This window comes from Saccopteryx leptura, chromosome 7 (assembly GCF_036850995.1).
Source record: "Saccopteryx leptura isolate mSacLep1 chromosome 7, mSacLep1_pri_phased_curated, whole genome shotgun sequence".
Classification (NCBI taxonomy): domain Eukaryota; kingdom Metazoa; phylum Chordata; class Mammalia; order Chiroptera; family Emballonuridae; genus Saccopteryx; species Saccopteryx leptura.
The window spans coordinates 57,085,330-57,103,553 of NC_089509.1; the positions used below are offsets into that span (position 1 = coordinate 57,085,330).

Consider the following 18,224-nt stretch of genomic DNA (forward strand, 5'->3'; position numbering starts at 1 on the left):
CTTGAGCACAGGCTCACCAGCTTGAGTGTGAGATCATCAACATGATCCCATTGTCACTGGCTTGAGACCAAAGTCGCTGGCTTGAGCAAGAGGCCACTCAGCCCCTGGTCAGAGCACATATAAGAAGCAATCAATAAATAAGGTGCTGCACCTGCAAGCTGATGCTTATCATCTCTCTCTCAATAAATAAATAAATAAATAAATAAATAAATAAATAAATAAATAAATAAGTTTGACAATAAAGGTGATGAAAATGTCAAAGAAGCACAATAACATCAGCACAGATTGGGTCTCTGAGGACCCCTCTCAGCTCTACAGATTCTCATTGGTTACCTGATTGCCACATACAATTAGGATTTGTGGAGCCAAATTTTGTGTGTGTATCTGAACCACCTGGAAATTAATAGACTACTGGGACCCAGGCTCATTGAAGTAAACTAGCCCTTAGACTCCTGTATTTTCACAAAGTAGTCTAATGATTCTGATATATATACAAGCTTGAGAACCACTGCTTTAGTACTTTTCTATTAATATGACTGTTAATATTACCATTCATTCATTTATTTATTCAACAACTATTTACTGAGCAACTATTCTATGCCAACCCATTGTTAGTACTAAGTATTCAGTAGTACACACATAGGCAAAGACCTCATGGTACTACATTCTAATATGTAATTAAATATACACTGACTGAATCTCTTCTTGTATTTCCCAGTTTTAAGTACCCAAAGAGAACATTGGATTGGCCTAGCTAGTCACCACCATCTCATTTGTTTTTTGGGGAGTAGGAACAGAGGTCTTTTCAACAGGCCACATCATAGGTTACTGGTTAGTGTAAGTGTTGTTTGTTGGTAGAGAATGGGTTACCCTCTACTCCAGTCAGCTATGGCTTGGATATCATGGCTTATAACATGACCCCTCTGTAGGGCCGATGCTGGACATGGCCGCCCCCCACCCCTCAGTCCCTGATACAGTAGTCATGGATTCTGGCCACAAACTATGAGAGAGAGGGTAGTAAAACTACAGCTAAGGTTTTACTAAGGACAAATGAACTGCATCACCAAATATTATCAAGAAGAAACAGCACAGACCAGCACGTACGCTTCTTCCCTACCCACTGCTTGCCTGCTCACCTGCTTACCTACTTGCTTGCTTGCTTGCTTGCTTGCTTGCTTGTAGACACAGTTTTGCTGGAGCAATTTCCTAGGGCTTAGCTATGAAAATCATGGCCCACCTCAACAGTGTATGGAGCTTTCAATGACCTGCCACCATCGGTGTTGCCCCTGCACGTACGTAATAAAGGCTATGTCCATTCCATCTGGTCCTCTTGGTGGTTTCTTTGGGATCCCACAACAACACCAGATCAGTTTTCTAGGTCTGGACTTGCTGTGTGACACCCTCCTGATATTTTGCTCCCTTAGCAAAACAAGCTAGGTCAGGAAGGACCCGTAGATGAGGGAGCCTTGCTAGCTGACTGTGCAGAGTGGCTGTCATCCAAATGCAGCATAAGTCAAACTTTCCTAAGGCAGTCAGGAGGCAGAAATATTAGGCTGCAATGGCCAATACGATATAAATAACACTAGAATTTGTGCTCACTTATGGGAACTCAGTGTTAATGAAATTCAGAATAGACATATGAAATTGTGACTCAGATAATTCTCTAAGAAAAATAATTTCTTTGGGTTTGATTTCTTAGTCTGTAGATATTTGTTTTTGCTGGACTTTGTTTTTCTGCTGCCTGTGGTGTTTCAAAATACCAACTTGCCTACAGCACATTCATACTTGAATTGAGACTAACTTAGACAGAAATCTCCCTCCATCATGTTATATTTACTTATATTAGCTTTGGCAATGTCTTTGGGACTTTACTTTCTGCCCTTTGAGCACTTTCCCTGACTAAAAGAGAAAAACAGCTGGCTCCAGGAAGATTGCAGCAATGGTTATCACAGTTTTTCAGTTCCAAATAAGGTGAGACTTGTACCTCAATCTCTACCAGTTGTCAATAACACAGATTTTGATGAGGCACGACTAAGAGCAGCATAGGTAACTTAATGATTCTGAAAAAGAAAAGCTTTGAAGCTATTCATTACACACACTGAATTCAAATAAACAAACATTGCTACCATGTTCCCAACACTCAACCAGAAACCAGGGAGCTAAAGAAAAAACATAATCTTTACCCTGAGTGATGGACCATAAATGGCAGATGACGGGCCTGTGATGATGATGATGATGATGATGATGATGATGATGATGATACCAGAAATGGAGGAACTAACTATTCCAGGAACACAGAGTGAGAAAAGAATCATTCTGAATTTAGGGATAAATAAGTAACATTTGAGATGGGCATTAAGGGATAGTTAGAATTTTTTTAAGTAGAAAAATTTAGGAAAGAGCATTCCAGATGTATGGATTAGCATTGGTAAAGGCAAGAAGGTAAGACAATAAATGGTCTATATGGGGAACGGCAGGTAGTCACACATGTAGTGGAAACAGGATACAGTTCTAAGGAAGAACTGAATTTGCTCATAGACTACCAAAGGCCCACAGCCTCAGTTCTGCAAACCATGGCTAATGTCAGATGTCTGGGAAACAAAAATTTTGACCACTGAACATGGCAACAATTTATTACAAAACCATAAAGAGGATTGTAATTGCCAAGCAGAACAAAACATGATCATCACATCTAGTTCTATTTATTCCTTTGCATTAAATTAATTAATTTTTTCAATTGGCTGCCAGGCACTCTAAGTGTTAGGAACACAGAGCTGATTCCACAGTAGTTCCTCTTCCTAAGGAAACTAATAACTGGAGATTTCATTTGTATATTCATGTACTTATTAGCCTTCTAAAAACCTGGTATTGGTTTATTAACAGCAAAGAAAGTAAATAATTTTTGATGTTTAAATTTTTTTTAGGGGAGATAATGAGTCAGACTCTCACATGCGCCTCAACCCCAACTGGGATCCAGCTGGCAACCCCATCTAGGACGATGCTCTGCGTACCCAGCTATTTTTAGCACCTGAGGCTGTCATGCTCAGAGGGAACTGTCCTTAGTGCCTGGGCTACTCTGGAACCAATGGAGCCACTGGCTACAGGAGGGGCACATGGAGAGAAGGGGGAGAGGGACAGGGGAGAAGCAAGTGGTTGCTTCTCCTGTGCCCTAACCAGGACTCCAACTGGAACGTCCATACACTGGGCCAACACTCTATCCATTGAGCCACTGGCCAGGGCTGATTTTTAAATTTTAAATATTCTTTTATTGTTACAGAAGCAGTCCATGGGCATTACAGAATATAGAACCAGCCAAAACAAAAGATTAAACATCTTTATCACCACCCAGACATCAACACTGTAACCTTTGGTTCATATCCTCCTCCCACATTTTCATATACATAAGTATGTATTAATATGTATTTTGTTTACAAAAATGCTTTCCTATTGTTTAGAGACATTGCCTTGTAACCTATTTTTTTAGTCAATAATTTCTACTTTTCCATGTCAATAAATTTTTTTTCCCTAATACTCAGTGCATATTCAAATTTTCACAATTAAGCCAAAAATGTTCTTTACAGCTAATTTCTCCAAATTAGCCCCTGATTCAATATCTTACATTGCATCACTTGGTTATGTCCTTCATATATCTTTTAATCCAGTATAGTCCCTTTTTTATTATTCTAACTTGATGAAAAGAACTGACCAATTATTCTGAAGAACAGTCCACCTCCTGTATTTGCCCAGTGGCTTACTTGCAATGTTCTTTTACTTGTTGCTCTATCCTCTCTGTTCCTATAAACTAGAAGATCTAATTGAAGATGTGATAGAAGCAAGTTAAATATTTTGGGCTAGAATTTGTACTCCACATTGCTTCACATCAAAATACATATATTCTGATATCTGATTTCACCATTAGTGATGGTCATATTGACCCCTGGGCAATGGCCATAACTGCAAGTTTTAGATGGAAGGGGAAAAAGCAAGGAGCAATGGAGTGGGAGGTGTCAATATAACTTGGCTACCTAAAGGAAATGGGATGGGAATCCATCAGTAGGCAGTGGAATGCCAAGGACATCCAATTGTGGTAATCTTGTTCTCACAATTAAGGAAAGCAAAAAAAAAAAAAAAAAAAACTTCGTGGGTCCTTCATGACTCTTTGGGGTAATCGTTTCATGACTCTTTGGGGCAGTCATTTAAATGGAACATTTCCCTCTCCTGGCCAGGTGGTGGCACATGAATAGAGTGTTGGCCTGGGAAGCTAAGGGCTTATGTTCGAAACCCAGAGGTCACCAGCTTGAGTGCAGGATCACCAGCTTGAGCATGGGAGCATGACCCCATGGTTGCTGGCCCTGGCTTGAAGCCCAAAGTGGCTGGCTTGAGCCCAAAGTCACAAGGTTGTGCAAGGGGTCACTGACTCAGCTGGAATCCCCTGGTCAAGTCACATATGAGAAGCAATCAATGAACAACAAAAGTGCCACAACTACAAGTTGATGCTTCTCATCTCTCTCTCCCCTTCCTGTCTGTCCCTGTCTCACTCTCTCTAAAAAAAGAAATTTTTTTAAATTTTTTAAAGGAACCTTTCTGGCCCTGGCCAGTTGGCTCAGTGGTGGAGCGTCAGCCCAATGTGTAGATGTCCCAGGTTTGATTCCAGGTAAGGGCACACAAGAGAAGTGGCCATCTGCATCTCCACCTCTCTCCCTCTCATTTATCTCTCTCTCTCTCTCTCTCTCTCTCTCTCTTCCCTCTTGTAGCCATGGCTTCTGCCTCAGGCCTAAAAAGAGCTTAGTTGCTGAGCAACAGAGCTACACCCCAGATGGGCAGAGCATGCCCCCTAGTGGGCTTGCCAGGTGGATCCCGGTTGGGGTGTATGCAGGAGTCTGTCTCTCTGCCTCCCCTCCTCTCACTGAATAAAAAAATAAAAAGGAACATTTCCCTTTGAAGGGCTGAGGTGATCAAACGTAGTCTCCAGTCCACAGAGAGCCATTGTAACCCTCTTTATAACCCGGAAGTAGACGCAGAATAGCGAGAACGCATAGCGTGCTAGCATCTGTCCTTGTTCTTTCCCCAGTAGCCTTTTTAACCTGCCTCTGGCCACCAGGGGAGCTGCAACCAAACAACCATTCTTCTGGAGATAAATTTTGTCCTACCCAGGGTCCCGTAGCAAGGTGCTAAAGCAGAATTGTAATCTGCTCTCTCGCGAGCAAGAGTAGGCCCCTCCCTATTCTCCCCCTCGGACCTCCGCCCCCGCGCACGCTCAGACGCTTCTCGTGACGGGCGGCAGGTGGCGCTGTCTGCGGCGTCGCAGGGGCCCTGGCTGCGGCGAAGACCATCTCCCGGCGGGCAGTGCGGCCCGGCTCTCCGGTGGCAGCGAGTGCCACGTCCCAAGTGCTAAGCGGAGGAGCAGAGCAGGCGGTTAGCGGGGGGCGGGGAACAGCGCGGAGCCCGATCCGGCCACAGATAGCCCGCCGCCATGGGCTCTTCGCAGAGCGTCGAGATTCCAGGCGGCGGTACGGAAGGCTACCACGTCCTGCGGGTAAGAGCTCCGACGGCGTCCCAGGAGCGGCGGGCTAGAGGAGGGGCCTGGCCTCGGGGAGGCGGAGGTCCCGTGCGGCCCCTTCCCGAAGCAGCCTGGCCGGACCCGGCGAAGGAGCGGCGACCGCGGGCGCTGCTTTGGCCGTGGCCGGCGCGGGGACGCACTCGCATCCCGCCTCCCGCCTGCCCGGAGCGCCGCGGGCCCGGGTCCCCCGCCCTGGGAGGACGGGCTGGAGCTGCAGACCGCTCCCGGCGACTTCGGCAGAGGGCACGCTTGGCTCCCTTCCCTCCTCACGGCCTTCTCTGGTCCCTCCCCCTTCGTTCTTAGATTCCAAAGTTAGGAAAGGATTGGGGGCAAAGTCTGCAGAGAAGTGATGGTGAAGGTGTCTATTGAGTTTTCCCGAAAAAAGGAAGCCTGGAATTCGCCAGCGAGAGGCGAGGGCTGCGACGGCAGGTGTTCATTTACCCCGGCGCCGCCTGAATTCCGGAAAGGCCAGTTAGGCAAACAGAACGAAATGGCCCAGAAGAGGGTTTGACAGACTTAAATTTCCTTGAGTTTGACAGTAGTTTTTCCTTTCTTGTGTTGCTCCTGACCTTTTCAATCCTCCTCTTCCACATTTCCTGGCCGGGGGAAACTTCCGTTCTGTTCTGCGACTGCTCAGGGTGTGGTGGAGGTTAAGGTTGAGAGCCACAGTGGTGGAAAAGGTAAGGGAGAGGAACGTTTAAAAAATATAATGAAAGTAAGTGAAGGAAAGTAACCTCAGCCACCAGGGTGCAGAGAAGCAGTGTCTCAAAAGGCTAACGCTAAGATAGCTAAACCCCTACTTATGGACAGCCCAGGTTGAATAAAGCAGGTGGTCCTTCCCTCGTGGAACTAGTCTTTAAAAGTAGCATTCATTGTTGTGTGCGGTGACACCTGCGTGTGTGGTAACATAATTGACTGTCAACAGAGTGGCCCCAGTCTGTAGCGCCATTTCAGGATGCAGTAAAGCGCCACTGGATATTAGCTCCTCACTGGCCAGAGCATTTTCACTGAAGTGAGAAAGTGCATTTCCTGATGCTGCAGTCAGTTATTGGCCTATGTCCCATGTTTTTGGTGAGACACACTCTAAAAGTACTCAAATATCTGTGCCAGAAGGCTGTGATCAGTCACTGTTTTGATTATCACGTCTGGTTTCTCTCCACTGTACTAAATCCTTCTTGAAGCCACACTCTTGGTTGGAAAGGGTTTTCTCAACGAATAAAGGGAATCTATAAGTAAACCACATTACCTTCCTATAAGCCAACCTCCAAGTATGGCTGGGATGAGGGAAATGGAAGAAGTGTCAGATTCCAGATATGAAGTGCAAGTTAAGTAGCAGTACTTTTCTCTCTAATATCTGCTTTGATTTTGAGTTCTCTGGTCTCCGCTATTTTATCCAGTATTACCAGCTGATTCTCACAGTGACTAATTACAGTCCCCAAGGATTCATGAGATTTTTATCTATTTATTTATTTATTTACTTCTTTTTCTAAGTGAGACGAAGGGCGATAGCAGGGGTCCCCAAACTTTACACAGGGGGCCAGTTCACTGTCCCTCAGACCGTTGGAGGGCTGCCACATACAGTGCTCCACTACACTGACCACCAATGAAAGAGGTGCCCCTTCCGGAAGTGCGGACGGGGCGGATAAATGGCCTCAGGGTGCCGCGTGCGGGCTGTAGTTTGGAGATGCCTGGATGATAGAGAGACAGACTCCTGCCTGCGCCCTGACTGTGATCCACCTGGCAACCCTTGTCTGGAGCTGATGGAGCTATTTTTAGCACCTGAGGTGGAGACTCCACCAAGCCATCCTGAGTTCCTGGGCCCATGGGCTGGAACCAATTGAGCCATGGCTGTGGGAGGGGAAGGAAAAGGGGAGGGGAAAGGGTGGAGCAGATAGTTGCTTCTCCCGTGTGCCCTGACTGGGAATCAAACCAGGGACATCCACACACTGGCAGATGCTCTACGACTAAGCGAACCAGCCAGGGCCATGATATTTTTATGATACATACAATCAGTAGAACAGTGTTAATGTTAAAAAGTCTGCTAGAAAGCTGTACACGTCAAAAAGACTCCAATTCAGTGGCTTCTGTTAATGACTTCATCTCGTGTAAAACAAATTGAAATGTGTTTTTACATAGGTACACCTCAGTAAATCAGTGCTCATACATTGTATAGTTCAGATGTGTTATTAATCTGTAAGCACTAGGAACAACCTTTTGTTTTCCATCTGCATCTGGTGCATAAGTGTTGCAAAAAAGAAAATAATTCTATTGAGTTTTATTAGAGGGAGGTTTAAAATAGTAATGATCATCTAGTTTAGGAGAGTCTTTCAAATGTATCTACGTATCGGGGCACCCACTGTGCCCCTGATTCGGTAATTGGTTTTCTTATCTTTGTTTTCAGAGGAGAAAGTACTATGTTAAATCCCAACATAGAAAAATATTTTCCTTTTCACCACTATGTACAGCAGTATATTTCACCACTGGATCACTGAGCTTGTAAACCAGAGTAAATATGGCAGAATGACCTTGGAATAAAATTACCCATGTTTAACAAGTTCTAGAATGATTAAATAAGAAGTTTTTACTAATAAATACTTGTATGTATTTATTATTAAATACAAGTAATTAAAACTTGTATGACTAGGTTTTGAAATACTAATTATAATGACATTCTTATTCACTGATGTTTTATTATTGTTATTTCAAAATCCCTACAATTCAGAGTGAACTTTCCACTTTTTCCATTTCCCCATATTTCTTGTTAAATTCTGCTTTTAAAAAAATCTTTAGGTCTGACCAGGCAGTGGCGCAGTGGATAGAGCATTGTCTGGGACTTTGAGGACCCAAGTCTAAACTGCTAGGTCACCAGCTTGAGCATGGGCTCATCTTTCTTGAGCAGGGCTCACCAGGCTTGAGCATGGGATCATAGACATGACCCCATGGTTGCTGGCTTGAACCCGAAGGTCGCTGGCTTGAGCAAGGGGTCACTGGCTCAGCTGTAGCCCCCAGTCAAGGCACATATGAGAAAGCAATCAATGAACAACTAGGGTGCTGCAAGTATGAGTTGATGCTTCTTGTCTCTCTCCTTCCTTGTCTATCTCTCTCTCTCTCTCTCTCTCAAAAAAAAAAAAAATATATATATATAGATAGATAGATATAATCTTTAGAAACAACCTTGAAATGTTTCCAGATTTTCTGCTATAAGCAGTGTACTCTCCTATTTATGTTTTATGTATTCATGCATATGTTCATGTTGTGATCCTTATTTATAGTACTTGGCTCCCCATGCTAGAAATAACCACCATAAATAATTTCTTAGATATCCTTTCAAAAATGTTAGATACACCCTTCTCCTTTTTACTTTCCTCCCCCTGCTCCCCATTTTCTTTTGTAACTGTTAGAATCATGATACAGACTGTTACACACTTTGGTTTTCTCATCTGATATCCTATCTTGGCCGTCTTTCCATAAAGCACATAGATCTGTCTTATGTTTCATTTAGCTCCACAGTAGTCTTTGTACCATAGTTTGGTTAAGCAGCTCGTTCTGGTATTGGACATTTAATTTTTAAATTCTTTTGCTGTTACAAGTACATATCTACAACCTTAAATCCTACCTTTTGATTTCACTTTAAATTGTTAAATTTTAATATTGTCTAATTATATAAATGTTGGCTTTCATTTTAGTAAATTACTACATTGGTTTTTGATTACTGGCATGTGTTTATTAATTATTATTTGTATTAGTTCCAAAAGTATAACAAAGAACCTAAATTACCATCTAAAGGTAAGTACTGTTGAAGTATTTTTCCTAGGCTTTTTTTCCTGAGCCAGACAGACATTGCCATGTTTCACGAAAATTTTGAATGATAAGATATATTCAAGTACAGTACTGTCAAAAGTTATCGTAAGATGTTGACTTTACAACCTAAAAAACTAACAGCTGAAAAATTGTTAAATAAATCAGGGCCTATGCACAGATTTGAATAATATGCATTCAGTGAAAATTGTGTTCCAAGAGACTCTGGGGATAAGTACTATATATCTCTCCATGTATGTCTATGTACATTTGAACAGCCAGAAAAATAAAATGGAAAGGTAATAAGTCAGGATATTAAAAGGACTATTCATGGGTGGTTACATTTATATTCCTTTTAAATTTTAGTATATTTTCTAAAATTTCTACAATAATCATGAAATTTTGTATGTTTATAAAAACAGTTATAAATATTTGTTTTTAAAAAGTAGACTATCAGGGCCCTGGCTGGTTGGCTCAGTGGTAGAGTGTTGGCCTAGCATGCATATGTCCTGGGTTCAGTTCCCAGTCAGGGCACACAGGAGAAGTAAGTGACCATCTGCTTCTCAGCCTCTCTCTTCCTCTCTTTCTCTCTTTCTCTCTTCCCCCTATTTCCCTTACCCCTCTCTATTTCTCTTCTTTCTTCCCTTCTTCCCCTCCCTCATCCATGGCTGTTGGTTCAAGTGCATTGGCCCAGGCACTGAGCATGGCTCCTTGGAGCCTCAACTTTAAGTGCTAAAAAATAGCTCAGTTGGGAGCATGGCCCCAGATGGGCAGAGCATTGACCCCAGACAAGGGATTACCAGGTGGATCCCAGTCTGGGCGCATGTGGGAGGCTGTCTTTCTATCCACTTGGAAAAGAAGAAGAAAAAAAGTAGACTCCCAATAGAAGATTTTAAAATTTGTTCAGAAGCCTTCATTTAAAAATAAGATAGCGTGGCCTATGGATAGAGTGCTGACCTGGAATGCTGAGGTCAATGGTACAAAAACCCTGAGCTTGCCAGTCAAGGCACATACTACAAGCAATCAATAAAAAACTAAAGTGAAGCAACTATGAGTTGATACTTCTCCCTTCTCCCCCTTCTTTCTGTAAAATCAATAAATAAAATCATTTTAAAAAATAACATTATATTTCAGATTCCCTTATGCAGTGGGTCTAATTCCATGTTCACCATGAGTACCACTTTTATTCCTGCGCTCTAATCCTACCAGACAAGAAAAATGTTAGCCAGGGCTTCTCAGTTTTGTTAGAAGTTATGGTGAGTTACTGCAGTTGAAGTACAAGTGTTGATTACAGAATTTTTGTCTTGATTTTCCATTAATTATCAAGTGAACCAAAGAGGACCGTTTTCAAAATAACATTTTTGGAGTATCTATGGATGCCCATTTTAAGATCTGTGTCTACATTAAAATATTCAAATTCATTTCATACACATAATACTTTTTGAGATTAGGTATCTCTGAGGACGTTTAGGAACCAGTATTCACACCAACATAGGGACATGGAAAAATGTCCCTATGTTCTAATTTCCTCCAAGAGAGATTTCAAGGTGATGGATGTTTTGAAGGAAAGGACTTTGAGATGAGGCTGTCTTCAGTGTAATAACATGTCTTTATCCTGAGCCATTTGCTAGAGACGGGGCAATATTAGGTACTTTCCATAGGGGAGAAAGTGACAGTAATTAGAATTATTTCTATGGAAAATAGAATATCTACCATATCTACTATTATATGAGTCTGCTCTTTTTTTAATATATGTATAATTATAATGTAGTTGTATATTGAATCTGTTCTTTTTAAATGATGCCTCAATAATTTACATGAAATGCTATAGCATTTCAACTTAGTATTTATTTTGAGAAAGTGAATTCCCAATATGATAGTCATAATTTTTTTCTAACAGTTTCTCAAACTTTTTAAAACTCATGCCCATGTTTGACAAATAAAAATTTCACTACTACCCCTTCTCACTCATTCTGAAATCAGTGGGTATAATAAAGAAAACAAGTTATTTTGATTTTTTTTTTTTTTTTGTATTTTTCCGAAGCTGGAAACGGGGAGAGACAGTCAGACTCCCACATGCGCCCGACCGGGATCCACCCGGCACGCCCACCAGGGGGCGACGCTCTGCCCCTCTGAGGCGTCCCTCTGTTGCAACCAGAGCCACTCTAGCGCCTGGGGCAGAGGCCAAGGAGCCATCCCCAGCGCCCGGGCCATCTTTGCTCCAATGGAGCCTCGGCTGCAGGAGGGGAAGAGAGAGACAGAGAGGAAGGAGAGGGGGAGGGGTGGAGAAGCAGATGGGCGCTTCTCCTGTGTGCCCTGGCCGGGAATCGAACCCGGGACCCCCTGCACGCCAGGCCGACGCTCTACCACTGAGCCAACCGCCAGGGCTAAGTTATTTTGATTTTTTCTAATTACATTTTCCAAATACAAAGTTATAATTGAAATTAGCTTTATAAATACCACATAAAAATTCTGACCTGCTCCCAAAATTAATCTCTTCTAAAAAATGCTACAAAATTTAACTAATAAACATTCTTTGAAATTGCTTTTAAATGTAGGAATCAGAATATTTCAGTTTATTTATTTTTTAATTTTATTGGGGTGACACTGGTTAACATAATTACACAGAGGGTAGGTGCCCAACACATCTCTACACCATTTTGTGTGTTCACAGACCCCACCAAGTCAGGTCTTCATCCGTCACCGTTTATCACCCCTAGAATATTTCACTATATTAATGCCATGAAATACAATGTTTGTGAACCTTAGGACACACTTAGAAATTGTAAATACCATAGAAAATAAACAATTGCCTTGAACATATTGATTATATAACTTTCCTATTTTTGTGATGAAGTGTGTTTTAATGTATAGACTCGCTTCAAGATCCTCATTTGGCAAGATTTGTTGTTGGTAGCTGATGGTTTCTGTCTCTGGTCAGTAAGAGGTAGAGTGCTCTGCACTGGCTCTGCCTTCTTGGTCAGACGTGACTCGGTTTTTTAATAATGCCCCTGAAATTTTCATAAGACTTAAACTTCAAATAACTGCTAACAGTACATTTATTTTGCTGGCTTTAATATTCTCCTGAAAGAATAATATTATTTTGATTGATTTGCTATTATTAGTTAATCTAAACTAGAAAATACTTATTTATGAAGTTTTGACATAGACTTTGGAATCTGTGGATTGCCTTGGGATTTGTGATGATCAAGTAAGATGATTTTTTTTTCAAGCAACGTATGCAAAACCAAAGTTGTTAGTTTGGGAGACTGCAGAGCCCTCTTGGCATTGTGAATAATCTACTGCAGCATGAAGAGAATGAGGATGAGGGGTTTTGTTTTGTTTGTTTTTTAAGCACCAGTGAGAGCTCATTTAAGCACATTATAAGCAATAATAAACTATTTTTTTTTTTTAGCGAGGGAGAGAGGAACAGAGACAGGAAAGGAGAGAGATAGAAAGCATCAACTCGTTGTGGCACTTAGTTGTTCATTGATTGCTTTCTAGAATATATGTGCCTTGACAGGAGTGGGGGGGGCAGCTGAGCCAGTGACCCCTTGCTCAAGCCAGCAACCTTTAGGCTCAAGCCAGCAACCATGGGGTCGTGTGTATGATCCCATGCTCAAGTTGGTGATTCTGCGCTCAAGCCAGTGATGTTGGAGTTTCAAACGTGGGTCCTCAGTGTCCCAGGTCAACGCTCTACACACTGCGCCACCACCTGGTCAGGCAAGAACTTTGTCATTTTTTGGACATGTCATTGAGAGACTGATCAGAGTAGGCCACAGGAGACCAGCCTCCAGCCTTGGAATCATTGGATTCTAGTGTCAGCTCCATCACCTCATTGGGTTTCTTTGTGTGAACCTTTTCTTTTTAATTGATTCTAGAGAGAGGAGAGAGAGGAGGGATGTAGGGGAGAGGAGCGGGAGGCATCAATCATACTAGTTGCTTCCCTTATGTGCCTTGACTGGGCAAGCCCAGGGATTTGAGCCAGTGACCTCAGCATTCCAGGTCAATGCTTTATGCACTGTGCCCCACAGGTCCAGCCTGCTTTTTTATTTTTTGAGAAGAGGAACTTGCCAGATGACGTTGAGTGAGCCTTTGAACTTTGTTCTTTTTTTTTTTTTTTTTTTTTTTTTTTTTTGCATTTTTCTGAAGCTGGAAACAGGGAGAGACAGTCAGACAGACTCCCGCATGCGCCCAACCGGGATCCACCCGGCACGCCCACCAGGGGCGACGCTCTGCCCACCAGGGGGCGATGCTCTTGCCCCTCTGGGGGGTCGCTCTGCCTCGACCAGAGCCACTCTAGCGCCTGGGGCAAAGGCCAAGAAGCCATCCCCAGCGCCCGGGCCATCTTTTGCTCCAATGGAGCCTTGGCTGCGGGAGGGGAAGAGAGAGACAGAGAGGAAGGCGCGGCGGAGGGGTGGAGAAGCAAATGGGCGCTTCTCCTTGTGTGCCCTGGCCGGGAATCGAACCCGGGTCCTCCGCACGCTAGGCCGACGCTCTACCGCTGAGCCAACCGGCCAGGGCCTGAACTTTGTTCTTTTTACCTCAAAAGTGGGAAAATAGTAGTGCCTCTTCCACCCTTTTTTTTTTTTTTTTTAACTAAAAACACATTAGATACTGTATATGAAAATGTTTTGGAGAAAATTGAACACATTAAATGTCTTTATTAAAACAATGCTGCTCACCTTGGTGGTTATGCTGAGGATTAAGTGAGATATTCAATGTATAGCACTTAACATAGGATCTGGATGTGATAAAGACATGAGTATTAGTTGATGCCTTTATTGTTAACATTTGTATTATTGTATCACACATTGAGAACCACTAGTGTAGTGGCAATACTAGTTAAAATATACTTGTAAACATTTCAAGTAATATCTCCATTTAACCAATCATTCAGTAGCTACTATTTGTCCATGTACCTAACACTGTACTTTACTGCTGTTTAAAACATAAGTTTTAGATCAGAGCTGACCCACTGATTTTATAAATGTGGCTTCTAATTTTTAAGAAAATCTTATGTCTGCTTTTTAAAAACTGTACCAGTGTCCTTTACATTGTTTTGCTAGTGTGACTAAACACATTAATGAGAATGACTAAAAGTGTTTGTGTTATTAAAATGATTTGTTGGGTTTGATTTACACTGTAGAATCTGTAGATGACTTAGCAACAGTTAGACTTATTCCATGGTGAGTCATTAAATCTTAGAGGCTATCTAGTCAGCCTCCTTACTTTATAGCTAAAAAAAAAAAAGAGAGAGATTGCCCAAGGTCACACAGCAAGTTTTCTTTTCCTAAGAAACAAATAACTAATGGTTTTTAAATAGTATAAAATGACAGCTTGTCAAGAGTTTTTGCTTCTTTTGGAGCAGACTTCACTTTCCACATTGTACAATATATGGATCTTTTCTAGATAGCTGCTGTGTAATGATGGGGTTTTATTTCCTTTTAGTTACTATTAGGATCTTATTTCAAATTGCTTGACATGCTACAAGTTACATCCTGGGTTCAGTGTCAGGAGAATGCTTTGGTAGAACACATGAGGAGATGTCTTAGTAAGGAGGCTTGTACTTTTCTCATCTACTGCAAAATTATTTACTACACATTTGTGTCAAGTCACAAATGGGGAAACTGGCCCTTTTCATTTGTGGAAGAGCTCCCTGATTCTAAAAGTGCCATTTAATAACTCTGAAGGATTTAGTTTGTTACATTGCATTTCTGAATCTTTTCCTATTGTTTTGATTAGTTAGCCACACACATGTAACATGAGGCTTCATGTGTATAATTGAAATGAATTCTCATTTAAGTTGTTACTTGGATTGAATTTATTTTTTTAGTCTTATTTAACATCTCTACTGTTTTTAAAAATAGTGCATCACTGACAGTGTTAACATTAAATTGAGAGCTGGAGAGATGATGGTGTAGACAGAAAGTCATTCAAAGGGACTTACCTACCTTTTATGTGTGGAGAAGGAATTGGTGGTGCAGTAATAGTTAATACAGAGAAGACACATTCCACTGAGTCAATGGAAATATCTCTATAGTTAGAAAATCTAAGGAAAATAATTCACATACCAGCTAGAAACTTGGGCAAGTGTATCTTTGTATATCACCTTATAAAACATCTAGTCTGATAATATCTATGTTCTGAAAGTAATCAATGGTTTCCTTTGCTACTTTAAGGTAGCAGTTCTGTATTTCTCAGCTGGAAGTATATAAGTAAATGAAGGGATCAATGCCATAGGGAGAATACCTCTCCCACCTTGCTCTCACTTCTTCCCTTCAACCTTGCTGCCCCTCTCTCCTCCAAGTCAAGATATAAAAGAGAGAGATTCATGTAAAATGACCCAAATCTAGTATAATAAAGTGCTATTATACTTTTAATCCCAGAAGAGACAGTGCTTCACTGGAAATCAACCAATATAGAGCTGTTAGGTCTGTCCACAAATTTAGGCTGAATCTGGTAAAAGTTTCTGTATTTAACCTAATAATAAATGCTAAGTGGCCTACAAAGCTGTATGTGTGTGTGTTTAATTAAGATGGTTTGAAGGAAACATGATGAATCAACAATGAGATCTCATAGGGGACAGAAAGTATTGAAGTGGTAATCAGATATTTGAGAGATTAGAGGCCAAAGAGATTCTTATCAACAGATAATATTGCCAGAGAAACTGTTTAATTTACTGTGTTGTGTAGATCTTACTTTCCATAGTATGAAATATAGGAAATTTTCTTTAAATGTATTAGGGTCAAAGAGCATTTCCTAGGGCTCTCTCTCCTATCAGTAATCAAGATACCTAATTGCTGAAATTGTGCTGGTACTAATGGTATATATAAATTTAGGAAAGAAATTCATTTCAGGATTCATTAGAAACAGTAGATCAATGTTTGCAGTAAATAAAAATAGAAAAATAGAGAAATATTATTTATTTTAGAATTCAAAGTTAGTTATTGAATCTTTTTTGAGTTATGGAAAAGAAATATGTCTACTAGTATTGGTGACTTTGCATTCAAACAAATGATGGTAAAACTTTATACTTGGAGGCTGGCATGATAAGAATCTGTGTGAGATCAATTTCTAAGTTCGTAATGACATTACAAAAAGCAGTCTTTAGCCCTTTTTAACTAGAACGTAAACTTTTGGTAGCCTCAGTGGAGAAGTGTGAAATTGACCAATGGGCAAGTTGGTTTGTAGATAAAATAGAATTAGATGTGGACCCTATTAAGTGAGCAACTTCACGCTGAGAGAGTTCCTAGGGTTATGCTAATTATCCTCTTTACACCTGCAGTATTTGACACCTAATGATAAGAACCTAATGGACAGGCATTTCACACCTAATAGATCTGTGACTCTTTTCCAGCTAGCTGTGACTTGACCTCACTTTTCTTCCCATAATAGCTCCATGCAGAGACCATTTTCTTTTCAGAGTTGCCATTTGAGGAGATATCTGTCTGCTATTTTGGGTTCTAGATATTTTGCTTGGTAATAAATACAGGGTGGTGCCAAAGTAGAATTACAGTTCTTATGGAAAAACATGCAGTAATTAATAAATAATAATACAAGAATAAACTCTCACAAATGTAAACCTACTTTTGTTATACCCTGTATGTAGAATATAGCCCCCATTTAAGAAAACTTGAGTATACAGAAACTAAACAAGTATAAATTGATTATTTTTCTTAAAACTAACACTTTTAAATCTCTTTGATAATTTAACTTGTTTAATTTACACAACAATTTAGTTCCACATTTGCAGGAAAATTTGCATAAAGCAAAATCAGTTTTACTGAGGTAAACATTGAAACACCTTTATCATGGACAACTATTCTTGATTGTGACAAATGGAAAAAAATGTTGTTTTATTTCTTCAGAGGCAATGATAGTATAATTTGGCTTTAAATAAATAAAAGTTAGCCCTGGCCAGTTGGCTCAGGGGTAAAGCATCGGCCCGGCATGTGGAAGTCCCAGGTTCCATTCCCGGCCAGGGCACACAGGAAAAGCGCCCATCTGCTTCTCCACCCCTCCCCCTCTCCTTTCTGTCTCTCTTCCCTTCCCACAGCCAAGGCTCTGTTGGAGCAAAAGTGTTCCCTGGCACTGAGGATGGCTCCAGGGCCTGCACCTCAGGTGCTAGAATGGCTCTGGTTGAAAAGGAGCAACAGCCCAGATGAGCAGAGCATTGCCCCCTGGTGGGCATGCCGGGTGGATCCTGATCGGGCACATGCGGGAGTCTGTCTCTCTGCCTCCCCACTTCTCACTTCAGAAAAATACCAAAAAATAAGTAAAAATAAATAAATAAATAAAAGGTAACATTAATTCAAGATTAGTATCATTAATCCAAGAAGTCAGGTATTAGAGGGACATATTCTGGGAACAATCTGGGTTCCATTTTGAAAGTATTAAAACTATTTGTTATTGTGTAAATAGCTACAGATTTATGTACAGATGAATGTGTGTATCTATTATTTGAATAGTTCATAATTGACTATTAGAATTCTTTGGACTTGTTAGAGAAAATCAACCTGCAAATATTGATGCAAACTTTGTTATCATAAGTTAGTTTTGACAATATTTAATAACATCAAGCAGAATAAAAATTTCTTAAAACATTATGAAAATATTTTAGAGAAATGCAAAGTGGATTGCATTAACTTTGTGCTTTTTTGTCATATTACCATTATGACTAGTTACTAATTTTTATTGCAGTTTTAGAAAGTATAATAGTTCATTTTAATTCGTTTCAAAGTTGGGATGTTAAAACATTTGAGTTGTTGAGAAGCTAAATAACCTTAGTCTTCCATTTAAAGTCCTCTATAAATCTGGCTTCACGCTTTCTTTCCAGCAGCCTCCTTGCTGGACTGGTAGTTGT

General features: G+C 40.9%; 1 protein-coding gene across 1 annotated transcript in view; it reads left to right on the top strand.

Annotated features, from left to right (window-relative positions):
• The first annotated feature begins 5,328 nt into the window (after window positions 1-5,328).
• GORASP2 (golgi reassembly stacking protein 2) overlaps window positions 5,329-18,224 on the top strand; it is a 36,594-nt gene continuing 23,698 nt past the window's right edge. The window contains exon 1 of the mRNA XM_066346594.1: window positions 5,329-5,536. Within this exon, the coding sequence (XP_066202691.1) occupies window positions 5,474-5,536 (63 nt within the window). The 5' untranslated portion in view covers window positions 5,329-5,473. The remainder of the gene's footprint in view (window positions 5,537-18,224) is intronic.